Source organism: Marmota flaviventris, chromosome 3 (genome assembly GCF_047511675.1).
Source record: "Marmota flaviventris isolate mMarFla1 chromosome 3, mMarFla1.hap1, whole genome shotgun sequence".
NCBI classification, from domain to species: domain Eukaryota; kingdom Metazoa; phylum Chordata; class Mammalia; order Rodentia; family Sciuridae; genus Marmota; species Marmota flaviventris.
In genome coordinates this window covers 48,147,022-48,174,361 of record NC_092500.1, presented here as the reverse complement: position 1 = coordinate 48,174,361, position 27,340 = coordinate 48,147,022, and the positions used below count along the sequence as shown (strand labels likewise).

The 27,340-nt window shown below is 36.9% G+C and overlaps 2 protein-coding genes across 2 annotated transcripts; both read left to right on the top strand.

Annotated features, from left to right (window-relative positions):
- The first annotated feature begins 999 nt into the window (after positions 1 to 999).
- Positions 1,000 to 4,863, top strand: LOC114082680 (lysozyme C-like). Its single transcript, XM_027923819.2, has 4 exons — positions 1,000 to 1,142; positions 2,067 to 2,231; positions 3,821 to 3,899; positions 4,637 to 4,863. Exons 1-4 carry the CDS (start codon positions 1,007 to 1,009, stop codon positions 4,701 to 4,703), a joined length of 447 nt encoding a protein of 148 aa, XP_027779620.1. The 5' UTR covers positions 1,000 to 1,006; the 3' UTR covers positions 4,704 to 4,863.
- Positions 4,864 to 14,839: 9,976 nt separating this feature from the next.
- Positions 14,840 to 20,615, top strand: LOC114083867 (lysozyme C). Its single transcript, XM_071609696.1, has 4 exons — positions 14,840 to 15,012; positions 16,620 to 16,784; positions 18,545 to 18,623; positions 19,929 to 20,615. Exons 1-4 carry the CDS (start codon positions 14,877 to 14,879, stop codon positions 19,993 to 19,995), a joined length of 447 nt encoding a protein of 148 aa, XP_071465797.1. The 5' UTR covers positions 14,840 to 14,876; the 3' UTR covers positions 19,996 to 20,615.
- Positions 20,616 to 27,340: the final 6,725 nt, after the last annotated feature.

The following is a 27,340-nucleotide window of genomic DNA, read 5'->3' as shown; positions in this document are numbered from 1 at the left end:
TACTAACAGATATGTTTAAATGTAGGATCAATGGGTAATCTCTGCCTCTTCCTTTCCCTCCAATTTCATTCAACATTTAAACTCTTTCTAAGCTTGCCATCAGCATTATTCTCCTAGGCTTGACAGTGTTGACTTTGTTGGGAATTTTCCTTTTCCTTTACTGCATTTTAAAGTCAAATTATAGGATATATTCAGATGTATACCAGAGTATGTATTTTGTAAAATGTTCTGGATTAAAGATTTATTTGTAAATTATCCACTGTTTTTCAGTATAGCTGACAGATGTGATAAAATTTTCATTTCCTTACCATGAAACCTTGATGATCAACATGGGGAAAGCTGATATTATAGATCTTTTAGTGAATTTTAAAAGTTCGAAATAAAGCAACCAAGTTTAAATAAAATTATATAGATATGTAAATATCTTACAATAGTAACAAAAACACACCAAAGTAAAAAATTGGCTGAATAATTTGGCATCGTGCTATATAACTTTGAAGATAACAGGGATATGTGTCATGTCTATTTACTTGAAAAAAATATATATATAAGAATAATTTTGCATGGAAAATATCAATAGAAATAGTGAAAACAGACAAAAGAATAGAGTAAAAAAATAAAGAAACACAGCTGATTTTAAGTTGTACAAAATAGTCATTGTCTTTTCTTTAAAGTGGTTCAAATTCATAGTGAAATTGAATTTCCTGTCTTGGAAATGGTGCTGTTTTCCCAATTCTTCCTGAGCCAAAGCTTTAAACAACATCATGACTTTATTTTCTTGTAGATTAATTCTCAGAACATCATAATATCTCTCTTCAAACATTAAAAAAAAAAAATTCAAGGGTGGTGAACCAATAAGTAGTTCCTGCTCTGCACACAGCTCCAAAGTTATAGTAGCCCTTTGGAGAAGAAGGAAGACCAATGGATAGAAGAAGGAAGTTCTAAGATGTTAAATACTGAGGCCAGCTTCCCTAGGTAAGCTTAGTGGTCTGACTTTCCCATCAACATGAACGCTTTTCTGATTCTGGGGCTTCTTCTCCTTTCTGTCATAGTCCAGGGCAAGGTCTATGAAAGGTGTGAGTTGGCCAGAACTCTAAAAAGACTTGGAATGGATGGCTACCTCGGAATCAGCCTGGCAAACTGTAAGTTGGGTTTTCCTCATTGTTTTTACAATGATTGAAAACATCATTTTGGTCCTCTAGAATTAGATACCTGCTGAAGGGATATGGGTATTATTCATTTTAAGTTGATTAATCTTCATTTTCTTGCACAACATTCAAAACATGCCATGACGAAAAGTTACTGTATAGCATACTCCAGATTCTCCAATCTCTGTACTTCTCAGATTGACCTCAAACATTTCCCCTTCCACAGCTATTTGTAAATGAATGAGCAAGTAAGTACATGAATGGGTGGTTGAACAAAATCACGGAATAGCCTTTCCTATTCCATAATTCTTGGTTTCAAGATTCAAACTTAACATCCAAATTCACCTTTAGGTATTACAAGAAAATCTCTCTCAGAAAAATCCTTAAATGTTTCTAATAAAGCATTTTCCCATCAGCTGTGTATCTGCTATGAATTTGTACAACCTTCTCAACAGCTCCATTTTCTGTTCTAGGCTCAGTGTTGTCTGAGAGATGAGAACAAGGGGAAGGCAAAAGCGATGGAAAAATAGCAATTTAAAGATTTTTAAAAGTACCTTATCTTGCTTCACAGTCTTATAAACTGATTTGAGCTATAAAAGGATACTCCTAGGGACCCTCTATAACAAAGGTATTGAGGCAGGCAGGCATGGTGGCTCAGACCTGTAGTCCCAGCTACTTGGGAGGCTGAGGTGGAAGGATCACTTGAGACAGGAGACCACCCTGGGAACCCAGTGAGACCCTGTCTCAAACAACAAAACAACCCTAACCTGTTACTGATATTTTATCAATTAAATACATCTTGTACTTACAAAGTAAGTCTCTAGAAAAAATACAATTAGTTGCATAGAATTGGTTTTGATACACAGTATATAAATCAGTTGGTGTTGCTATTTATTACAAAAAACTATTTCTTTTCAGGGGTGTGTCTGGCCCAATGGGAGAGTAGTTACAACACCAGAGCTACAAACTACAACCCTGGAGACCAAAGTACTGACTATGGGATATTCCAGATCAATAGCCACTACTGGTGTAATGATGGCAAAACCCCAAGAGCAGTTAATGCCTGTGGTATATCCTGCAATGGTAAGACTAGATAATATTTGAGTGATGGCACAAGAACTACCTGCATATATTTACAAGAACAGATGTTCAAACAAATCAAATAGCCTTGAAGGGTTTTTGTCAGGGAGCTAGAAAAAGTCCATCTCAACTTCTAGAAAGTGATTGTTATCCTCAAAAATTCCCTGAATAGAAACAGAGCTGGGGATTTAGCTCAGTGGTGGAGTGCCTGCTCATTTATTGTTAATGGCCTTATTGAAGCTTTTCTAAAACTTTGCCATTCCATGTATTCACTGAGAATGGCTTAGGGATCTTTTGATTGTGTGATCCTTTTGATTGTTTTATGCGTTATTATGAAAGGTCCTATGTATGTAGAAAGTTAGATTTTCATATAATGAATATCCAGATGACTGTACACTTTCAACAATAATTGACATCTTTCCATAGATTCTTCTTGTTATTTATACATTTTGCTGAGAGATTTTAAGGTGAATTAGAAATGTTGATATTTTATTTCTAAATCCTCTAGCTTGAATCTCCAAAATACACAATTCCTAAATAATCATTATCACACCTAAAATATTACCTCATGTATTTATATACTTGGGATGAAACATTGTGTTTTAATAAGAAAAAGAACTCTCAAGGTTTGTTACATATATAAGGTATGAGAGTATTAGACTCTTGAACTCATGAAAATAGAAATAGCATGTACAAATTTTAGTGTATAAAATAGTGCATACATATTGCAGACTTGATATTTTAAAAATATTAAATGTTAAAATTCCCAAGAGAAAATCAATTTTATAAAATTATTTTTAACTTAGCTGATTTACTTAAAAATTGCTTTTGTATTGTATAATAATCTATGGTCATTGAATAATATTTAGAAAAATATAAGCAAGGTGAAATAGCATGCACAGTCTTACTACCCAGAGATTTATAACCATGGATAATTTTTGGTGCATATTCTTTCTGAATGTATTTCAACATGTAAAGTTATATTAAACATATACATAGCCAGATACAACTGTGTTTTTACAAAAATTAAATTTTATTATACACCTTGCTCTACAAATATCATCTATTCACATAAATTATTTCCATATCAATGTGATTTTTTGAAAGGGAGAGAGAATCCACTGTTAGGCTGTTTCCACTTTTCCCTTTTAGGAATTGCTACAAATGGCTTTATGGATACATGTAAGGGGTTTCAATATATTTCTCTCTCTCTCAATTCTTTTTAACTTTTGTGCATATTGCCACTGAGACATATTCCCAGACTTTTTATTATTTCTTTGGGATATAACATCAGTGGTAGAATTGCTGAGTAAAAAATTTCGGGGCATGTATTTTTTCACAGTATGCAAAGAGGACTTTCTTCCATATTAATTAATAATTCCAGGTCTCCAACAACTTTAGTAATTGAGAAACACTGTGTTATTTCACGTCAATAACAAAACAAATTAAGAGGAAGTTTTCCCAACAAACACAGATATATAAATTCTTGGCGTGGTATGCTTTCCTCTGCCTAACATAATAAACTGGCTAAGTGTAAACTTCCAAGGAAATTGTTAGAACATCCTTTTCATGTCTCATCACCTCTCTTCCAGCTCTGTTGCAAGATGACATCTCTCAAGCCGTGACTTGCGCAAAGAGGGTTGTCCGTGACCCACAAGGCATTAGAGCATGGTATGTTTTAAGGTTTGAAAGGGGAAACTGTTTTACTCTACTGTTCATATATGCAGTGAGAGGAAAAAAATCAAAGACCTAAGTGTTATTCTGAATGTAAAGTTGCCCTTTGAGGCCTAAGGGACACAATGTATTACCTCCTTCAGAAGAGACAATCAGCTTGAACTGATTCACAGTCTTGTCCATTTACTCCTCTATAGATTTTAGGGATTTCTAAAGTTTTAAATATTCTCCACACTCTACTAGTTCCTTGTCATATCTTTTTTTGGGGGGAAAGTGGGAGGTTTGTATAAGAGATAGAACCAGGAAACTTAACCACTGATCCACAGCCCCAGTCCGTTTTTATTTTTTATTTGGAGACAGGACCTCACTAAATTGCTAAGGCTGGCTTTGAACTTGCAGTCCTCCTGCCTCAGCCTCCTGAGCTGCTACAGTTACAGTCATGCACCCCATGTCGGCCTCCTTGTCATATTTGAAACAATTTGTGGAATAAGTAAATGGGCCATGCACATAATTCAACATTTGTGTTCAGCATTCTGTGCCCTATGGAGGCCTCTGAGGATGAGCAAAGCATCTTGTATACTCATCTCCACTTAATCAGTAGCAGTACCTGGGTCTAGTTGTAGCCTGTATGATATTTATGGATAGGATTTTTTGCTCCCACAAAAGGAATTGAGTATGTACACTACAATGCAGATATGTTTTAACCTTTGTTTGTGTTTCCCTTTTCTCTGCAGGGTGGCATGGAGAAATCATTGTCAAAATCGCAACCTCTCTCAGTACATTCAGGGCTGTGGAGTGTAACTGCAAAATTTTCCTTCTTCTTCAGCTCATTTTGTTACTTTGCCACATTAAGGGACACACTGCCACTAGTGTAGTGTGTCACACTACCATTGTTTCCCCTTCAAACAAGTAGCATTTTTACAGAAGCAGGAACAAAATATAGCCTTTCTCCTAAGAGCCATGCCGTTCATAATTTGTGTTTTACTTAATAGTAACCCCCCATTTTCAGCTTACTAATAAAGCTAATGCTGGTGAAAAACTTACCTACAACCTTGATTATCAAATAATCTACAGTACATTCAGTTTTTTTTTAAAGATATAATCAAGACTTAATCTTAAATGATACCAGTATTTCCCAATATTAGACAACAATACAAAAAAGGCTATCTAAAAACCACTGGAATTTAGGCAACATCCAAACTGTGTAGCACCCAATGCCTTCCATCTATACAGTTATCTCCAAAAACAGGAAAATTAACCACTCTCTTGGGCAATATAAAATTCTTAAAGGATTGGAAAGCCAATGCCTAAAGTGAAGACTGACCGAAGGAAAAATGTGTTTGCATAAAGTGTGTGACATTTGGTTTAAGAATTTTCCATTTATGCAGCTTTACAAACAGACTCACAATTTATATATCAATCTGTTTTAAGCTTTGAAAGAACACTTACCTGCATCTGACTGATCATAAGCCATTAAGGAGGAATTTAAATGGGCTGTTGATGTTCCCCAATTTTATTAACTTAGATTCATGCATTTCACCTAAATCTGAGACAGATAAGCTTGCATTACTAATTAACCACAGGAGTGAAATTATGCATACTGTAAAAATACAAATGTCATCATTAAATGGTTGCATTGCATATTTTGTCTGTCCTTGTTTAGACCCATTTGGAGTCTGGGGGGAAAAAATCATATATATTAGAAAAAGAGAAAAGAAAGAACTTGGTACTCTTAATGTCTTCTATATCCTCACCTGCACTGAAAGCTAGCAATGGCTGGAGGAAAATCCACAAGCTGCCTAATAAATCTTACTTTGAATCCATAACCATGAATCTCATATGGCCTCAAGTCAGCATGGTCACCTCAGTCACTTCTCTGGATTCTTCCTGTGTTGTCCCCCTCTCCAAAACAACTATGATTATTTCACTTCTCCCATTCTTTGTTGAGAGCCCAACACACACATCTGACACCCTCTCTGCCCCCTAACCTTCCACTATCCTCTGCTCTTAGCAGATAATCTTTGCTTATATATACCATTAAAAAAAAAAAAAGCCATTTCAAAGAAGCACTACAAAGTTCTCCCCCTGTCACAAATCAGCAGTCACACCTTCCCCTCACTGATCCTTCCTTCCTTCCCACTGTTTCTGGGATGAAGGGCCTTTGCTCCTGGCAAAGGCAGCATCTCCACATGCAGCCTCTGTCCCATGCCTCACAACTCCCAGCTAGGCTGAGCTTCTCCCTCTCTGCTCCATCACCTCCATCATTGTGCAAAGGGCCCCCCAGCATTCTCCCATCGTACAAACAACATTCCACTGACCCTACACCACCCTCCAAGTACAACCTCAGCATCTGCTCTCTCCATGGTGGGACTTCTAGGGGAGAAGCACATCCCCACCTCCCATTTCTCTTCAGCTCTTTCCAGTCTGGCTTCTGTCTCACTCAGCCACGTCTGCTGCCCTAGGACTTCTCCCATGACCTGGGTACAATTCCAGTGATCATCTGCTCTCTGCTTGATCTCTCATCAGCATTTAGCTAAGTGAACCACTTCATATCACTAGAAGCTTTTTCTCTCTCACCTTCTTGCTTACATCCGACTTCATAGGCTGCTCCTTCTCAGTTCCTCTTTCCCATTCTCTCTCTGCTATTTCATTCCTTTTTAAAATATTTTTAGTTGTAGAGGGACACAATACCTTTAATTAATTTATTTATTTTTATGTGGTGCTGAGGATCAAACTCCATGTTTCCCACGTGCTAATCAAGGGCTCTACCATTGAGCCACAGGCCCTCTGCTATTCCATTACTGAATGTGTGAATGTCCCAGGGCTCAAGCCTATAACAATTTGATATGCAAAAAATTTTACTTATTCATTTATGGTGTCCCCTCTTGTCCACGATTTTATTCTCCATTGTTTCAGTTATCATGGTCAACTGTGACCCAGAAATATTAAGTGAAAGTTCCAGAATGAAACAATTGATACATTTTGAATTGCATGCCATAGGGAAGTGTGTGATGAAATCTCCCACTGACCTGCTCTGCCCTGTATGGAACATAAGTCTTTCTTTGTTGCACCATCCTTTATTGCCTCCTGATCATTACTCATTTAGTAGCCAACTCGGCTACCAGATTAGCTGTGAGAGTATCCAAGTGCTTATGTTCAAGCTCCTTATTTTACTTAATACAGTAATTGTTCAATTTAATTTTTAGTTATTGTTAGTCTACTGTGTCTAATTCATGTATTTATAATTTATAAATTAAGCTTTGTCATCAATAGCCAATAAAATAAAAAACATAGTATGTACAGGGTTCTGTACTGCCTGTGGTTTCAGATAGCCACCTGGGGTTTTGGAATATATCCCTCAGGAATAAGGGACAACCATTGTATTAATATCTCCTCAACAAATTACAACTTCAGAAAGGATAGTTTTTCCACTTGTTAAAAGCATTGAATTGGGCTGGTGGGCACAATACCTCAGTGGTAAAGCAGCTTGGCTAGCAGGCAGGAGACCCTGGGTTTGATCCCTAGTACCACAATAAAAGAGAGAGAGAGAGAGAAACACACACACACACACACACACACACACACACACACACACACACGGTCTTACTTTCTCCCTGATCTTCCCATCCTTCTTCCCCTCAGGCTGAGAAGAAAGAGCCAGCTCTGGTCCTGGCCTGAGGGAGAACACTGAGAGTTGAACTGCTCCACATGGACTGACAACCAGTCTTCCTGTTCATAGACCTGCCATTCACTCCTGCCTCAGAGTTGCCTCAGTCTTTTCCCAGTTCTAGGAAAACAGTCACCTTGCTTTGTATTGAAGTCCCCTTCTACAGGCACTCACGTGTCAGCTAGACCCATTATCCTAAATTGCCCTTCACCCTCTGGATTATAAAATTGTACTACATTTCTCATCGTCATCGATTCTGCCTTTCATGGCCCTTGTTGACTTGTGCCTTTTAAATCTTCTTTGGGTGATATTTTCATGGGATGTGCAAGAGATGTGAGATGGTGCTATCCCATTGAACATTCTAACAATATCATAAATTGTGGCAAAGATTTGCTTTAAAGATGACTTAGTTTTGGGGAATAGTCAAAGTCTGTGAGATCCTTCCTCATCTCCTATTTCCCAGTCCTGAAGTCCCCAACATTCACCATAATTAATTATTTTTTCTCAATTGTAGGAAAAAATAAAGACAAAATTCTGAATTGTGAATAATTAATAAATTATTATCGATTGGAATAGGATAAAATTGTCTGGGATCTAATGACATCTTTTCTGAAAAGACAAGAGACTCATATTTCATCAAGTAAAACATGCAGAATATACAGAACTTCTGGGGAAAAATTCTCTGCCCCATCATGCCTACTTGCTCTTTTATTTTTAAATAGCTTGCTCATTATTTTAATTGAAATAATAACAGTATTAATTGAATGTTATACAGAGTGCTTGCCTTGTTCATGTGAGGTACTGGGTTCAATCCTCAGCACCACATTAAAATAAAATAAACAAAATGAAGATATCATGTCCATGTATAACTAAAAAAAATTTTTTTAAATAAAATAAAACAATCTGCTTAAAGTATTTTAATTTGATGTTTTAACTCCCGTCCCAGCTAAAGGAGTGTGGATGTAGCTCAGTCGAAGAGTGTTCCCTGACATAAAAAATAAAAAGACCTGGGGCATAGGGGTGTAAACACTTCTTCCCTTTGAAGTAGTCACAATATATCAGGCAGGGTATCATGGCTATCAGTTTGGCTGTTGGTGGCAAGCAAATATTTGCTTATTCTATCCTCAAAACATGTAAGTCCATAATTGTTCAAACACTTGAAAAGAAAAATTAACCTCATCAGCAGAAGGCTTAAACCAAGACAGATAATAATGGATGTTCTGTTTTGTTTTTTCCAGTACTGGGGACTAAACTCAGGGCCTCTCACAGTGCTAGGCAAGTGCCCTACCACTGGGCCACATCCCCAGCCCACAGCTGGGTATTCTCAAGTGAGTGAAAAAGGATACAAAGGGGACCAGAGACTATCTCTTTGAACCATTTTCATTTTCTTTGGGTCCCCCAAATCTGTCTCACTCTTTATTATTAAACACTCAAAGGTAGGCCTTGTCTGAACAATGTGATTATTTTTTTTATTTTTGAACAGGCTTCTCAAACACTCATTCACAGCCAAAACTAGTAACCATTAAAGGTCAAGCAGAAAGAAACTTTCACTCATGCAAAATAAGGGTAACCACAAAGTGATAACCTTGATGTGGCTCAGAATCTTTTCTTCCTAGGCAGATCCAGAGCACAGTTCTTTCTGAATTCAGGTAGTGTTTGTTCATATGCTAAGAGTGTGTTGAGCCTCCTGACATGATTATCTTTGAAGGTAGCACTTGGTTGGATAAATGTGTTTCTGTAGGTTTCAGTGTTAAAGTCCTATTGCTTTATAAGTGACCTCTTATGTTCTAACATGGAACAGGAGGCAAAGCATTGTGGAAGTGGAGATAGGAAAGTTGTTCCATGAGCCTTATTTAAGATAGGGAATCACTGATTTTTAACAATATAAAGCATGGGATAGTGGTGGTGAGCAGAGGACTATCTTCACACATCTCCCAGCAACCCAGAGAGGTGGCTCAGAGAAGGATGGAATATGCTCTGAGGGACCCTATGATTATGAAAAACTTCCAGGAGAACCAGTACCTTCTCCAAGTCTCCCCAGTGGTGGCTACCAGATAGTAGTGTTGTGCCAAAGGAACCACCACTACTAGACAAACCTGGTGAAGGAAGCTAAGTAGACATTACAGTCATGTTGACTACTGAGTAATGATGAAGATCACAGGTTTTCTCATGATCAAAAAAGTGGTCCATCTCACAGAGGAGATGAAACTGGCTGTACGTGGACAAGAGATGATTGTTCTGCAAACCCACAATGTGAGTACAGGGACATAGGGGATGGATTTAGAAGAAAAAATTTCCAGTGTTCCCATTATGCAACACACCAGTCTCATCAAAGGGATGTTCCAGTTTGTAGACAGACACTGGCAGGTGGAAAGGACTCTCCACACAGCAGATCTGGTTCTGGAAGTATTTGAAGATGGCACAGAAGTATTTGAAGACAGTCAGCTAACCAATTGCTCTAAAGCAATAGCATCAAAACCCAAAGAGACCAAACAGGTTGACCGACAGGACTGGGAAACATTTGGGATGGTGGTGATTTTTTTTTTTTTTTTTTTTTTTTTTTTGAGAGAGAGAGAGAGAGAGAATTTTTTAATATTTATTTTTTAGTTTTTGGTGGACACAACATCTTTGTTTGTATGTGGTGCTGAGGATCGAACCTCATGCATGCCAGGCAAGCGCGCTACCGCTTGAGCCACATTCCCCAGCCCGGTGGTGATTTTTAACAACATAAAGCTTGGGATATTTGCTGCTTGCAAATGATCCTTCATTAGAAAGGCCAACAGAGGTGGGCTGGGGTTCTAACTCAGTGGCAGAGCACTTTCTGGCACATGTGAAACTATGGGTTCAATCCTCAGCACCATATAAAAATAAATAAATAAAAACAGAGGATTTGTGTCCATCTACAACTAAAAATATTTTAAAAAAGAAAAAGAAAAGCCTATAGAGTTTGTATTAAGCAGAATTTGCTTTCAATAGATGAGCACTTTGTGGAAGAACTGAAGTAGTTTCACTGCAGAGTATGATATTCTCAAGGCTCTTTTGTAGAGCCTTTTTAGTGGGTTTAGTGCTCAGGCAAAAAATAAAATAAAAACGTTTCTAGATTTGTTTTCCCCCAATTGTTCAATCCTTAATATGTGGAGTTTTTGTAATGAAAAGAAATAATTTATGCTAGCTGACTACATTTTTGTATCAAATAAACATCTAAAACAATCCGCTGCAGGCTGGGGCTGGGGCGCTTGCCTTGTACATGTGAGGTACTGGGTTCAATCCTCAGCATCACATTAAAATAAAATAAACAAAATGAAGATATCATGTCCATGTATAACTAAAAAAATTTTTTTTAAATAAAAAAATAAAATAAAACAATCTTCTTAAAGTATTTTAATTTGATGTTTTTTGTTTTGGATTTTGTTTGATTGTTTGCTTTTGTTTTATTGTTGTTTTTCTGGTTTTTGTTTTTTGTTTTGTTTTGTTTTGTTGTTTGCATGTAGAGCCTAATCTATACCCATCCTTCATCCTTGCCTTGCCCTCAATTAAAATTTTTAAGCTTGGACAAAATAGTCCTGGGGTGCAGCTCTCTGTACGTCTTTCCCATAGTCTTCCATTTGGGCACATGAGTGTAATATACAGATTAGAGATCATTTCACTCAAATATTACTAGTCTTTTTGCATTTCATAGTGAAGATAGATACCTTGTGGAAATATTGGAATGCTGAGTTGTAGTTTTATTGAATTGTGCTCACTTTCCTTAGTCTTTGTAATTTTTAATAAGTCAATGTGTCCTATCCTGAGTACTTAAGTATCTTAGAGAAGATTTGCTTTGAGAATACATCTCAATGATAAAATAGACATCTTAAAATAAAATATTTCTTTCCAGACTCAATGTGTCTCTTCCAAAATGCTCCTGAAACTTTTGACTACTCTCACTGCTGGGTAGTCTTCAACAGTATCATAAAAAAAGACTAAAAGAAGGGGTAATTTTTAATGGTCAATAAAGGATATTTTAAAGCTGAGATTTTTTCAAAAACCCTTCAGATAAGTGAAAGAAACATTTAAAATATACAAGAGTTTTATTTATACTTAAGTCCATACTCCCTGTCTCAAAAAAAAAAAAAAAGATGACGGATAACATGCTCATGATTAAGCCATTTGCAGAATTACTCTTTTGTTAATTTTATAATCTGATGAGTTTTTGTTCTGCTGACTGTTAGAGGTTCCTAAACCTTTAAGAGAAGTCTTTTATTATTTTTTAATTTTTTAATTTATTCTTTTAGTTATACATGACAGTAGAATGTATTTTGACATATCATACATGCATGGAGTATAACTCCACACTCGTGTGGTTTTACATGATGTGAAATTACACTGGTCGTTTATTCAGATGTGAACATAGGAAAGTTATGTCCAGTACATTCTACTGTCTTTCCCATTCCCATCCCCCCTCCCCTCCCTCCATTCCCTCCTGTCAAGACAGGTGAGCATCACCCCACCCCCTGCCACCACCCCTCATTGTCAGTCACATCCACATATCAGAGATATCAGAGAGAACATTAGGCCTTTGATTTTTGGCTTATTTCACTTAGCATGAGAGTCTCCAGTTCCATTCAAGAGAAATTTTGAAAGAAAGAGAGAAGAACAGGCAGTAAGTCCCCCACAGCCAGCCTTACCAAGCCAGGCTGTGTCATCAGCCCTTCATTAGTGGGCCGTTCAAATCACAGTTCAGTTGAAAACCTAACAGGAACCCATTAGGACACTCTACTCATTTTTCTGGTCACTTCCAGTAGCCCAATGCCATTGAGCTAAAATATATCATCTGGTAATATTTGCGAGGAAACCTTAAAAATCATGTTTGTTGTTACTAGACAATTTCATTATCCTCCCATCTTCTTTCCATTTCCCCTTGATTCTCACTTCAATTCTGGCATTCTTTTTAGTTTTTAGAGTTACCCCAGAGTACATCAAGGATATGCTAAAAGTAGAAATAGAAGTCTGAATAATTTCAATGGTTTCTATCATGGATGCCCCAAAATATATATTATACCATTTCCCAAATTTAAAAACTAATGGAAGCCTGGGGTTGTGGCTCAGTGGGGTAGAGCGCTAACCTAGCATGTGCAAGGCCCTGGGTTCAATCCCCAGCACCACATATAAATAAGTAAATAAAATAAAGGTATTGTGTCCAATTACAACTAAATATAAAAAATTTTTAAAAATTAATTGAGCCAGGCCTGGTAGCCCATTCCTGTCATCCCAACACCTTGGGAGGCTGAGGCAAGAAGATCACAAGTTAAAACCAGCCTCAGCAACTTAGCAAGACTCTGTCTCAAAATAAAAAAAAATTAAAAGAGTTGGGGATGTGGCTCGGTGGTTAATTGCCCATGGGTTCAATCCCAGATACCAACACACACACACACACACACATACACACACACACACAAAAAAAAAAAAAAAAAAACTAATTGAGGCTAACATTTACTTTTTTAAGTTTCTCAAGAGAGTCTACATTGAATTTTTATTTTTGTCATTGAGATATTGTACATAACTAACTCATAAAACATAAGCAATGTGAAATCCAACATATTATCCTTGATATTCTTCTTTAATGTGATTGATTTGTTATAATCTTAGGAACATTAAGAAAATATTGACGTCATTTCCCCTTGTCCTCAGTGTTATACTTTTTCCTAAATGTCAAGTCCCATGATTCAGTTTCTTTAGTCAAGATTTCACAGGTGTGAAGACAGAAACCACAAGAGACAAAAGACTTGTCCACCTTATTGAAATTCATTAAAAACAAAACTCTCGGGGCTGGGGCTGTAGCTCAGTGGCAGAGCACTTGCCTAGCAGGTGTGAAGTACTAGGTTCAATGATTAGCACCACATAAAAATAAACAAATAAAATAAAGGCATGAGTCCATTAACAACTACAAAAAAGAAAAAAGAAGAAAGAAAGAAAACTCTTACTAACAGATACATTTAAATATACATTCAACAAGTAATTTCTTCATCTCCTTTACCTAAGTTGCATTCAACATTTAAAGCTCTTTCTCCCTTGCCATCAGCATTATTTCCTAGGCTTGTCAGTGTTAAGTTAGAGTTTTTTTCCTTTTCTTTAATGACTTTTTAAAGTCCAATTATAGGATGAATTCAGATGTGTACCAGAGTATGTATTTTGTAAAATGTTCCGGATGAAGATTTGATGTGTAAATTATCCATTGTTTTTTCAGTATAGCTGACGGATGTGATAAAATTTTCATTTTCTTACCAGGAGGACTTTATGATCAACATGGGGAAAGCAGGCATTGTAGAGCTTTTTGTGATATTAAATGTGCAATTTAAAGCAATCAAGTTTAAATTTACATATACATGTGTGTGTATGAGTGTGTATGTGTGTGTGTGTAATTTATAAAAGTAACAAAAATACCACAGTAGGAAACTAGGTGAGCAACATGGCATCCTGCTGTATAACCATTAAGATGATAGGTACAGCCAGGCACAGTGGTACACGCCTGTTATCCTCACAGATCCAGAGACTGAGACAGGAGGATTATGAGTTCAAAGCCAGCCCCAGCAACCGCAAGGTGCTAAGAAACTCATGAGACTCTGTCTCTAAATAAAATACAAAAATTGGGCTGGGGATATGGCTCAGTGGATGAGTGCCTCTGAGTTCATACCCTGGTACAAAAAGAGAGAGAGAGAGATATGACAGGAATATGTGTCATGTCCATTTTGTGAAAAGTATACATAAAATAATTTTAAGTGAAAAAGATTATTAAAAATAGTGAAAGTACACAAAACAATTGAATAAAAAGAAAGGGGCTGGGGCTGTAGCTCAGTGGCAGAGTGCCTGCCTAGCATGTGTGATTCACAGGTTCAATCCTCAGCAAAAACATTAAAAAAAAAATCAATAAACAAAGATACTGTGTGTCCCACTACAACTAAAAAACTATTTTTTTTAAAAAAAGAAAGAATTAAAGAAATTCAAAAACCACAGCTGATTTTAAGCTGTACAAAAACAGTTGTTTCTCTTTCTTTATACTTGCTCAACTTCATAAAGAGAATTTAAACAATATTGTGACTTTATTTTCCTATAGGATAATTCTCAGAACATCCCAATCTCTGTCTTCAAACATAATAAAAATAAAATAAAAAGACCTTAAATAGAGACAAATCACTAAGTAGTTCCTGTTCTGCACACAGCTCCAAGGGCGTAGCCCCTAACCACTAGAAAAAGAAGGAAGTTCCAAGACATTAAATACTGGGGCCAGCTTCCCTAGCTCAGCCTAGTGGTCTGACTTTCCCATCAACATGAAGGCTTTTCTGATTCTGGGGCTTCTTCTCCTTTCTGTTATAGTCCAGGGCAAAGTCTATGAAAGGTGTGAGTTGGCCAGAACTCTAAAAAGACTTGGAATGGATGGCTACCGTGGAATCAGCCTGGCAAACTGTAAGTTGGGTCTTCCTCATTGTTTTTACAATGGTTGAAAATATCATTTTGGTCCTCTAGAATTAGAGATAGCAGGTGAAGGGATGTGGGCATGGGAGGGAAAGATTCTATACCATTCTGAGTCCAACAGGACCTGATGTCCTCTGCTAGTGCCACTAGGTGGGCAGTTGCCTCTGATTCAATCGCCCACATACACTAACCAAAAAACACACTGAAGGACCTGTTTGGAACTCAGGTTCTCAGCCTAGAGTACACAGTTATTTTTCTTTTTTAAAAAATTATTCTGCCATGCCAGCCACCATGGCCCACATGTGTACTCCCAGCGACTCTGGTGCCTGAGGCAGGAGCATCTCAAGTTTGAGGCCAGCCTGGAGACCTTAGTGAGATCCTGTCTCCAAAACCCAACATGCTGAGGATGTAGCTCAGTGGTAGAACGCCCTGGGTTCAATCCCACAAAAGCCTACAAAACAAACCCCTTACTATGACAGCGTATGTTTCATAGCAAAATCTTTCAAAATTATGTTGGATTCTCCAGAAAAAGGTGGTAGGACCTCTCATTCCCCACCCCGTCACTATTTATATAACGATCTCTACAACTCGGGGCTGAGATTGTGGCTCATGGGTAGAGCGCTCGCCTAGCAAGGCCCTGGGTTTGATCCTCAGCACCACATATAAATAAATAAAATAAAGGTATAAAAAATCACATAAAAAAGATCTCTATAATCCAACATAAAATGATTTATAATTCATTTTAAGTTGATTAATTTTCAATTTCTTCCACAACATTCAAACATGCCATGACAAATAGTTACTTTACAGCATACTTCATATTCTCCAATCTCTGTACTTTTCAGATTGACCTCAAATATTTCCCTTCCACAGCTATTTGTAAATGAATGAGCAAGTAAGTACATGAATGGGTGGTTGAACAAAAATCACAGAATACCTTTCCTATTCCATAATTCTTGGTTTCAAGATTCAACCAAATTTAAATTTAAATTTAAAAAATATCAAATTCAAGATATCCAAATTCACCTTTAGGTATTACAAGAAAATCTCTCTCAGAAAAATCCTTAATTGTTTCTAATAAAGCATTTTCCCATCAGCCTATGTATCTGCTTTGAATTTGTACAACCTTCTCAATCGCTCATTTTCTGTTCTAGGCTCAATGTTGTCTGAGAGATGAGAACAGGGGAAGGTAAAAGCAGTGGAAAAATAGCAATTTAAATACTTTTAAAAGTAACTTATCTTGCTTCACATTCTTATAAACTGATTTGTGCTACAAAAGGATTTTCCTAGGAACCCTCTATAACAAAGGTGTTGAGGCAGGCAGGCATGGTGGCTCAGACCTGTAGTCCCAGCTACTTGGGGGGCTGAGGTGGGAGGATCACTTGAGCCCAGGAGACCACCCTGGGAACTCAGTGAGACCCTGTCTCAAACAACAAAACAACCCTAACCTGTTAACATATTTTATGAATTAAACACATCTTGTACTTACAAAATAAATCACTAGTAAAATACAATTAGTTGCATAGAATTGGTTTTGATACACAGTATATAAATCAGTTGGTGTTGCTATTTATTATAAAAAAACTATTTCTTTTCAGGGGTGTGTCTGGCCAAATGGGAGAGTAGTTACAACACCAGAGCTACAAACTACAACCCTGGAGACCAAAGTACTGACTATGGGATATTCCAGATCAATAGCCACTACTGGTGTAATGATGGCAAAACCCCAAGAGCAGTTAATGCCTGTGGTATATCCTGCAATGGTAAGACTAGATAATATTTGAGTGATGGCACAAGAACTACCTGCATATATTTACAAGAACAGATGTTCAAGCAAATCAAATAGCTTGTAAGGGTTTGTCAGGGAGCTAGAAAAAAATCCATCTCAACTTCTAGAAAGTGATTGTTATCCTTAAAATTCCCTGTATAGAAACCTAGGGCTAGGGATTTAGCTCAGTGGTAGAGTGCCTGCTCATTTATTGTTAATGGCCTTATTAAAGCTTTTCCAAAACTTTGCCATTCCATGTATTCACTGAGAATGGCTTAGGGATCTTTTGATTGTGTGGTCCTTTTGATTGTTTTATGCGTTATTATGAAAGGTCCTATGTATATAGAAAGTTAGATTTCATATAATGAATGGCTACATTCACTTAGCATATTGTACACTTTCAACAATAATTGACATCTTTCCATAGATTCTTTTTGTATGTATGTGTACATTTTGCTGAGAGATTTTAAAATTAATTAGAAATGTTGACATTTTATTTTTAAATCCTCTAGCTTGAATCTCCAAAATATACAATTCCTAAATAATCATTAACACACCTAAAACATTACCTTATGTATTTATGTACTTGGGATGAAACATGGTGTTTTAATAAGAAAAATAACTCACAAGGTGCATTACATATATAAGGTATGGGAGTGTTAGACTCCTGAGCTCATGAAAATAGAAATAGCATGTTCAAATTTTAGTGTATAAAATAGTGTATACATATTGTGGACTTGATATTTTTAAAAAATTTTAAATGTTAAAATTCCCAAGAGAAGATCAATTTTAGAATTTTATTTTTAATCTAGCTAATTTACCTAAAATTATTTGTATTACATAATAATCTATGATCATTGAATAACATGTAGCAAATAAAAGCAAGATGAAATAGCATCCATAGTCTTACTACCCAGAGATGTATAAGCATGGATAACTACATACTCTTTCAGAATCAACATGTATATAAATGTAAAGTTATATCAAACACATACATAGCCAGATACAAATATGTTTTTACAAAAATTAAATTTTATTACATATCCTGCTCTACAATTTGCACTTATCACATACAAATCTGTTATTATTATTTGAAAGGGTGAAGAGAATTCCACTATTAAGTTGTTTCTACTTTTCCCTGTCATGAATTGTTACAAATGGCTTTATGGATACATGTGTAGAGTTTTGATACATTTTCTCTCTCTGTCTTTCTCTTTTTATAAAATTCTTTCTCATTTTTGTGATTTTGCCACTGGGCCATATCCCAAGATCTCTTATTATTTTGGGGGGATAAATCATCAATGGTAGAATTCCTGAGTAAAAAATTTCTGGGCATGTCTTTTTTCACAGTGTGCATAGGGGCCTTTCTTCCATATTACTTAATCATTCCAGGGGTTAGGGTTGTGGCTAGCAGCAGAGCACTGACCTAGCACGTAAGAGGCCCTGGGTTTGATCCTCAGCACCACATAAAAATAAATAAAATGAAGGTATTGTGTCCAACTACAACTAAAAAATGAATATTTTAAAAAAATAATAATTCCAACAACTTTAGTAACTGAGAAACAATGTGTTATTTCATGTCAACAAGGAAAAGAATTAAAAGGAAGTTTTTCACAACAATCACAGATATATAAATTCTTGGAAAAGAACTTCTTGGTATGCTTTCCTCTGCCTAACATAATAAAACTGGCTAAGTGTAAACTTCCAATGAAATTGCTAGAACATCCTTTTCATGCCTCACCACCTCTCTTCCAGCTCTGTTGCAAGATGACATCTCTCAAGCCGTGACTTGTGCAAAGAGGGTTGTCCGTGACCCACAAGGCATTAGAGCATGGTATGTTTTAAGGTTTGAAAGGGGAAACTGTTTTACCCTGCTGTTCATATATGCAGTGAAAGAAAAAATTCAAAGAGTCCTTCTGAATATAAAGTTGTCCTTTGGGGCCTAAGGGACACAATGTATTACCTCCATCAGAAGAGACAATCTGCTCGAACTGATTCACAGTCTTGCCTATTTACTCCTCATTGATTTTAGGAATTTGTAAATATTCTCCACACTCTACTAGTTCTTTCATATCTTTATTTTTTTTTTGTGGGGGTGAGGTATAAAAGGGATAGAACCAGGGACACTTAATCATTGATCCACATACCCAATCCTTTTTTTTTTTTTTAATTTATTCTAATTTGTTATATATGACAGCAGAATGCAATTCAATTTATATTACACAAATAGAGGACAATTTTTTTATGTCTCTGGTTGAATACAAAGTAAATTCACACCATTCATGTTTTCATATATGTACTTACGGTAATGATGTTTGTCTCATTCCACCTTCTTTATCACCCCCATTCTCCCTCCCTTCTCCTCCCTCCCCTTTTCCGTATCTAAACTTTGTCTATTTCCCCTATGCCCCCCTCTACATCCCCATTATGAATCAGGTTCCTTATATCAGAAAAGACATTTGGCATTTAGTTTTTTGGGCTTGGCTACTTCACTTAGCATTATATTCTCCAAATCCATCCATTTATCTGCAAATGCCATGATTTTTTCTCTTTTATGCTGAGTAATAAATATTCCATTGTGTATATATGCCACATTTTCTTTATCCATTCATCTACTGAAGGGCATCTAGATTGGATCCACACTTTAGTTATTGTAAATTGTGTTGCTATAAACATCCTCAGTTTACACCCACAGGACTTAAAAACAGCATACTACAGGGACACAGCCCCAGTCCTTTTTTATTTTTTATTTGGAGACAGGGCCTCACTAAGTTGCTAAGGAGGACTGCAAGTTCAAAGCTGGCTTTGAACTTGCAGTCCTCCTGAGCTGCTACAGTTACACGCATGCACCCCATGTTGGCCTCCTTGTTATATGTGAAACTACTTTTGCTATAAATAAATGTTCCATGCACATAACTCAACATTTGTGTTCAGCATTCTGTGCCCTATGGGTCCCTCTGAGGAGGAGCAAAGCACCTTGTATACTCATCTCCACTTAATCAGTAGCAGTATCTAGGTCTAGTTCTAGGCTGTATGATATTTATGGATAAGATATTTTGTTCCCACAAAGATATTTAAGTATGTGCACTGCAATGCAGATATGTTTTAACCTTTGCTTGTGTTTCCCTTTTCTCTGCAGGGTGGCATGGAGAAACCATTGTCAAAACCGCGACCTCACTCAGTACATTCAGGGGTGTGGAGTGTAACTGCAAAATTTTCCTTCCTTCTTCAGCTCATTTTGTTACTTTGCCACATTAAGGGACACACTGCCACTAGTGTAGTGTGTCACACTACCATTGTTTCCCCTTCAAACAAGTAGCATTTTTACAGAAGCAGGAACAAAATATAGCCTTTCTCCTAAGAGCCATGCCGTTCATAATTTGTGTTTTACTTAATAGTAACCCCCCATCTCCAAAAATAGGAAAAATAACCACTCTCTTGGGCAGTATAAAATTCTTAAAGGAGTGGAAAGCCAACCCTTAAAAGTGAAGACTGACTGAAGGAAGAATGTGTTTGCACAAAGTGTGTGACCTTCTGTTTAAGAATTTTCATAAAAAATGTTCCATTTATCCAGCTTTATAAACACACTCACAATTTACATATCAATTTGTTTTAAGCTTTGAAAGAACACTTGCCTGCATCTGACTGATCATAAGCCATTAAGGAGGGATTAAATGGGCTGTTGCTATTCCCCAATTTTATTAACTTAGATTCATGCATTTCATATAAATCTGAGACAGATAAGCTTGCATTACTAATTAACCACAGGAGTGAAATTATGCATACTGTAAAAATACAAATGTCATCATTAAATGGTTGCATTGCATATTTTGTCTGTCCTTGTTTAGACCCATTTGGGGTCTGGGGGGAAAAATCACATATATTAGAAAAAGAGAAAAGAAAGAACTTAGTACTCTTAATGTCTTCTATATCCTCACCTGCACTGAAAGCTAGCAATGGCTGGAGGAAAATCCACAAGCTGCCTAATAAATCTTACTTTGAATCCATAACCATGAATCTCATATGGCCTCAAGTCAGCATGGTCACCTCAGTCACTTCTCTGGATTCTTCCTGTGTTGTCCCCCTCTCCAAAACAACTATGATTATTTCACTTCTCCCATTCTTTGTTGAGAGCCCAACACACACATCTGACACCCTCCTGCCCCCTAACCTTCCACTATCCTCTGCTCTTAGCAGATAATCTTTGCTTATATATACCATTAAAAAAAAAAAAAGCCATTTCAAAGAAGCACTACAAAGTTCTCCCCCTGTCACAAAGCAGCAGTCACACCTTCCCCTCACTGATCCTTCCTTCCCTCCCACTGTTTCTGGGATGAAGGGCCTTTGCTCCTGGCTAGGACTTCTCCCATGTCTTCTGGGAGCAATTCCAGTGATCATCTGCTCTCTGCTCTTCCTACTTGATCTCTCATCAGCATTTAGCTAAGTGAACCACTTCATATCACTAGAAGCTTTTTCTCTCTCACCTTCTTGCTTACATCCGACTTCACAGGCTGCTCCTTCTCAGTTCCTCTTTTCTACTCTCTCTCTCTGCTATTTCATTCCTTTTTAATATTTTTAGTTGTAGAGGGACACAATACCTTTAATTATTTTTATGTGGTGCTGAGGATCAAACTCCATGTTTCCCACGTGCTAATCAAGGGCTCTACCATTGAGCCACAGGCCCTCTGCTATTCCATTACTGAATGTGTGAATGTCCCAGGGCTCAAGCCTATAACCATTTGATATGCAAAAAATTTTACTTATTTATTTATGGTGTCCCCTCTTGTCCACGATTTCGGTCTCCATTGTTTCATGGTCAACTGTGACCCAGAAATATTAAGTGAAAGTTCCAGAATGAAACAATTAATACATTTTGAATTGCATGCCATACGGAGTAGTGTGATGAAATCTCCCACTGCCCTGCTCTGTCTGCCTGAAGCATAAGTCATTTTTTTGGTACACCCACCCTATATTACATCTTGATCATTACTCATTTAGTAGGCAACTCAGCTAACAGATTAGCTGTGAGAGTATCAAAGTGCTTATGTTCAAGTACTCCTTATTTTACTTAATACAGTAATTGTTCTATTTAAGATTTAGTTATTGTTAATCTACTGTGTCTAATTCATATATTTTTAATTTACTAATTAAACTTTGTCATTGGTTGTCAATAAAATAAAAAACATAGTATGTACAGGGTTCTGTACTGCCTGTGGTTTCAGATAGCCACCTGGGGTTTTGGAATGTATCCATTAGGAATAAGGGACAACTATTGTATTAATATCTCCTCAACAAATTATAACTTCAAAAAGGATAGTTTTTCCACTTTAAAAGCATTGAATTGGGCTGGTGAGCACAATACCTCAGTGGTAAAGCAGCTTGGCTAGCAGGCCTGGGTTTGATCGCTAGTACCACAATAAAAGAGAGACACACACACACACACACACACACACGCAGAGAGGGTCTTACTTTCCTCCCTGATCTTCCCATCCTTCTTCCCCTCAGGCTGAAAAGGAAGAGCCAGCTCTGGTCCTGGCCTGAAGGAGAACACTGAGAGTTGAACTGCTCCACATGGACTGACAACCAGTCTTCCTGTTCATAGCCCTGCCATACATTCCTGCCTCAGAGTTGCCTTAGTCTTTCCCCAGTTCTAGGAAAACAGTCACCTTGCTTTGTATTGATGTCCCCTTCTACAGGCACTCACGTGTCAGCTAGACCCATTATCCTAAATTGCCCTTCACCCTCTGGATTATAAAATTGTACTACATTTCTCATCATCATCGCTTCTGCTTTTCATGGCCTTTGTTGACTTGTGCCTTTTAAATCTTCTTTGGGTGATATTTTCATGGGATGTGCAAGAAATGTGAGATGGTGCTATCCCATTGAACATTCTAACAATATCATAAATTGTGGCAAAGATTTGCTTTAAAGATGACTTAGTTTTGGGGAATAGTCAAAGTCTGTGAGATCTTTCCTCATCTCCTATTTCCCAGTCCCGAAGTCCCCAACATTCACCATAATTAATTATTTTTTCTCAATATGGGAAAAAGAAGACAAAAATTGTGAATTTGAGTAATTAATAAATTATTATCTATTGGAATAGGACAAAATTGTCTGGGATCTAAAGACATCTTTTCTGAAAAGACAAGAGACTCATATTTCATCAAATAAAACATGCAGAATATACAGAACTTCTGGGGAAAAATTCTCTGCCCCATCATGCCTACTTGCTCTTTTATTTTTAAATAGCTTGCTCATTATTTCAATTGAAATAATAACAGTATTAATTGAATGTTATCATTTCCCTTAACTCCCGTCCCAGCTAAAGAAGTGTGGATGTAGCTCAGTCAAAGAGTGCTCCCTGACATAAAAAATAAAAAGACCTGGGGCATAGGGGTGTAAACACTTCTTCCCTTTGAAGTAGTCACAATATATCAGGCAGGGTATCTTGGCTATCAGTTTGGCTCTTGGTGGCAAGCAAATATTTGCTTATTCTATCCCTAAAACATGTAAGTCCATAATTGTTCAAACACTTGAAAGAAAATTAGGGTGGGGATTGTGACTCAGAGGTAGAGCGCTCACCAACCATGTGTGAGGCACTGGGTTCAATCAGCACCACATAAAAATAAAAAATAAAGATATTGTGTTTGCCTATAACTAAAAAATAAATATTAAAAAAACCGAAGAGTTTAAAATTTTTTAAAAAATGGAAAATTAATCTCATCAGCAGAAGGCTTAAACCAAGATAATAATGGATGTTCTGTTTTGTTTTTTCCAGTACTGGGGACTGAACCCAGGGCCTCTCACAGTGCTAGGCAAGTGCCCTACCACTGGGCTACATCCCCAGCCCACAGCTGGGTATTCTCAAGTGAGTGAGAAAGGATACAAAGGGGACCAGAGACTATCTCTTTGAACCATTTTCATTTTCTTAGGTTCCCCCAAATCTGTCTCACTCTTTATTATTAAACACTCAAAGGTAGGCCTTGTCTGAACAATTTGATTATTTTTTTTATTTTTGAACGGGATTCTTAAACACTCATTCACAGCCAAAGCTAGTAACCATTAAAGGTCAAGCAGAAAGAAACTTTCACTCATGCAAAATAAGGGTAACCACAAGGTGATAACCTTGATGTGGCTCAGAATCTTTTCTTCCTAGGCAGATCCAGAGCACAGTTCTTTCTGAGTTCAGGTAGTGTTTGTTCATATTCTAAGAGTGTGCAGAGCCTCCTGATGTAATTATCTTTGAAGGCAGCACTTGGTTGGATAAATGTGTTTCTGTAGGTTTCAGTGGTAAAGTCCTATTGCTTTATAAGTGACCTCTTATGTTCTAACATGGAACAGGAGGCAAAGCATTGTGGAAGTGGAGATATAGGAAAGTTGTTCCATGAGCCTTATTTAAGATAGGGAATCACTGATTTTTAACAATATAAAGCATGGGATAGTGGTGGTGAGCAGAGGACTATCTTCACTCATCTCCCAGCAACACAGACAGGTGGCTCAGAGAAGGATGGAATGTGCTCTGAGAGACCCTATGATTATGAAAGACTTCCAGGAGAACCATACCTCCTCTAAGTCACCTCAATGGTGGCTTAGTAGTTAGTGTTGTGCCACAGGAACCATCACTGCTAGACAAACCTGGTGAAGGAAGCTAAGTAGACATTACAGTCATGTAGACTACTGAGTAATGATGAGGGTCACAGGTTTTCTCATGATCAAAGAAGTGGTCCATCTCACAGAGGAGATGAAACTGGCTATATGTGGAGATGAACACTATGTTGAAAAACCCAAGCCTTTCACTATAGAATGTGATACTTGTTAAGATTTTGGAAACTTTTTTAGAAGGTTTAATGCTCAGTCAAAAAATAAAATGAAAATATTTCTAGATTTCCCCCCTCCCCAATTGTTTAAATCCTTAATATATGGAATTTTTGTTATAAAGAGAAATATTTTATGGTAGCTTACCACATTTCCAGTATCAAATAAGCATTGAAAACAGTCTGTTTAAAATATTTAAATTAGAAGTTTCTTGTTTTGGATTTTCTTTGTGGGGTTTTTTTTTTGGGGGGGTGGATTCATGTAGAGCCTAATCTATACCCTATACCCATCTCTCATCCTCAGCCTCCACCCAAATGATGGTTAATTAAATTTTTAAGCTTAGACAAAGCAGTCCTAGGACTGCTTTGGGTGCAGCTCTCTGTACTTCTATCCCATAGTCTTCTACTTGGTCACATGAGTGTAATTTACAGATTAGAGATCATTTCACTCAAACATTACTAGTCTTTTTGCATTTCATAGTGAAGATACCATGTGGAAATGTTGGAATGCTGAGTTGTAGTTTTATTGACTTGTGCTTGGTTTCCTTAGGCTTTGTAACTTTCAATGTCAATGTGTTCTATCCTGAGTACTTAAGTATTTTAGAGAAGATTTGTTTTGAGAATATGTCTCAATGAAAAAATAGAGACACCTTAGAATAAAATCTTTCTTTCCAAGTAAATAAACTCAATGTGTCTCTTCCAAAATGCTTCTGAAACTTTTGCCTACTCTTACTGCTGGGTAGTCTTCAACAGTATCAGATACAAGACTAAGAGAAGGGGCGATTTTAGATGGACAATAAGGGATATCTTTTAGCGGAGATTTTTCAAAAACCCTTCAGATCAGGAAATATTTTCCTACAGGAAACATTTAAAATATACAGGAGAACAGTAGTTTTATTTATTCTAAGGTGCATACTACCTGTCTCGAAAAAGATTGATTGATAACGGGCTCATGATTAAGCCATTTGCAGAATTATTCTTTTGTTAATCTTTGTAATCTGATGAGTTTTTTGTACTGCTGATTGTCAGAGGTTCTTAGACCTACAAAAGAGGTCTTTTTAAAATTTTTTTTTAATTTATTCTTTTAGTTATACATGACAGTAGAATGTATTTTGACATATCATACATGCATGGAGTATAACTCCACACTCGTGTGGTTTTACATGATGTGAAATTACACTGGTCGTTTATTCAGATGTGAACATAGGAAAGTTATGTCCAGTACATTCTACTGTCTTTCCCATTCCCATCCCCCCTCCCCTCCCTCCATTCCCTCCTGTCAAGACAGGTGAGCATCACCCCACCCCCTGCCACCACCCCTCATTGTCAGTCACATCCACATATCAGAGATATCAGAGAGAACATTAGGCCTTTGATTTTTGGCTTATTTCACTTAGCATGAGAGTCTCCAGTTCCATTCAAGAGAAATTTTGAAAGAAAGAGAGAAGAACAGGCAGTAAGCCCCCCACAGCCAGCCTTACCAAGCCAGGCTGTGTCATCAGCCCTTCATTAGTGGGCCGTTCAAATCACAGTTCAGTTGAAAACCTAACAGGGACCCATTAGGACACTCTACTCATTTTTCTGGTCACTTCCAGTAGCCCAATGCCATTGAGCTAAAATATATCATCTGGTAATATTTGCGAGGAAACCTTAAAAATCATGTTTGTTGTTACTAGACAATTTCATTATCCTCCCACCCTCCTTCCTTTTCTCCTCTATTCTCACTTTAATTTTGGTATTCTTTTTACTTTTAGAGTTACCCCAGAGTACATCAAGGATATGCTAAAAGTAGAAATAGCAGTATAAATAATTTTAATGATTTCTATCATCAACATCAATGCCTCAAAGTATATATTATGCCATTCCTCAAATTTAAAAACTTAGCAAGACTGTGTCTCAAATTAAGAAAATTAAAAGAGTTGGGGATGTGGCTCAGTGGTTAATTGCCCATGGATTCAATCCTAGATACCAACACACACACACACACACACAAAAAAAAAAACTAATTGAGGCTAACATTTACTTTTTTAAGTTTCTCAAGAGAGTCTACATTGAATTTTTATTTTTGCCATTGAGATATTGTACGTGACTAACTTATAAAACATAAGCAATGTGAAATCCCACATATTATCTTTCATATTCTTCCTTAATGTGAATAGTGATTGATTTGTTAGAATCTTAGGAACAGTAAGAAAATACTGATGTCATTTCCCCTTATCCTCAGTGTTATACTTTTTCCTAAATATCGAGTCCCAGGACTCAGTTTCTTTAGTCAAGATTTCACAGGTGTGAAGACAGAAACTACAAGAGGCAAAAGACTTGTCCACCTTATTGAAATTCATTAAAAACAAAACTCTTGGGGCTGGGGCTGTAGCTCAGTGGCAGAGCACTTGCCTAGCAGGTGTGAAGTACAAGGTTCAATGCTTAGCACCACATAAAAATAAACAAATAAAATAAAGGCATGAGTCCATTAACAACTACAAAAAAGAAAAAAGAAGAAAGAAAACTCTTACTAACAGATACATTTAAATATACATTCAACAAGTAATTTCTTCATCTCCTTTACCTAAGTTGCATTCAACATTTAAAGCTCTTTCTCCCTTGCCATCAGCATTATTTCCTAGGCTTGTCAGTGTTAGAGTTTTTTTCCTTTTCTTTAATGACTTTTTAAAGTCCAATTATAGGATGAATTCAGATGTGTACCAGAGTATGTATTTTGTAAAATGTTCCGGATGAA

What these genes read in the sequence shown, in the direction of transcription:
- LOC114082680 (XM_027923819.2), top strand. Translation starts at nt 1,007, where the DNA reads ATGAACGCTTTTCTGATTCTGGGGCTTCTTCTCCTTTCTGTCATAGTC. An exon ending in CTGTGGTATATCCTGCAATG is followed by an intron (nt 2,232 to 3,820) that starts GTAAGACTAGAT and finishes CCTCTCTTCCAG; the next exon opens with CTCTGTTGCAAGATGACATC. An exon ending in CCACAAGGCATTAGAGCATG is followed by an intron (nt 3,900 to 4,636) that starts GTATGTTTTAAG and finishes TTTTCTCTGCAG; the next exon opens with GGTGGCATGGAGAAATCATT.
- LOC114083867 (XM_071609696.1), top strand. Translation starts at nt 14,877, where the DNA reads ATGAAGGCTTTTCTGATTCTGGGGCTTCTTCTCCTTTCTGTTATAGTC. An exon ending in CTGTGGTATATCCTGCAATG is followed by an intron (nt 16,785 to 18,544) that starts GTAAGACTAGAT and finishes CCTCTCTTCCAG; the next exon opens with CTCTGTTGCAAGATGACATC. An exon ending in CCACAAGGCATTAGAGCATG is followed by an intron (nt 18,624 to 19,928) that starts GTATGTTTTAAG and finishes TTTTCTCTGCAG; the next exon opens with GGTGGCATGGAGAAACCATT.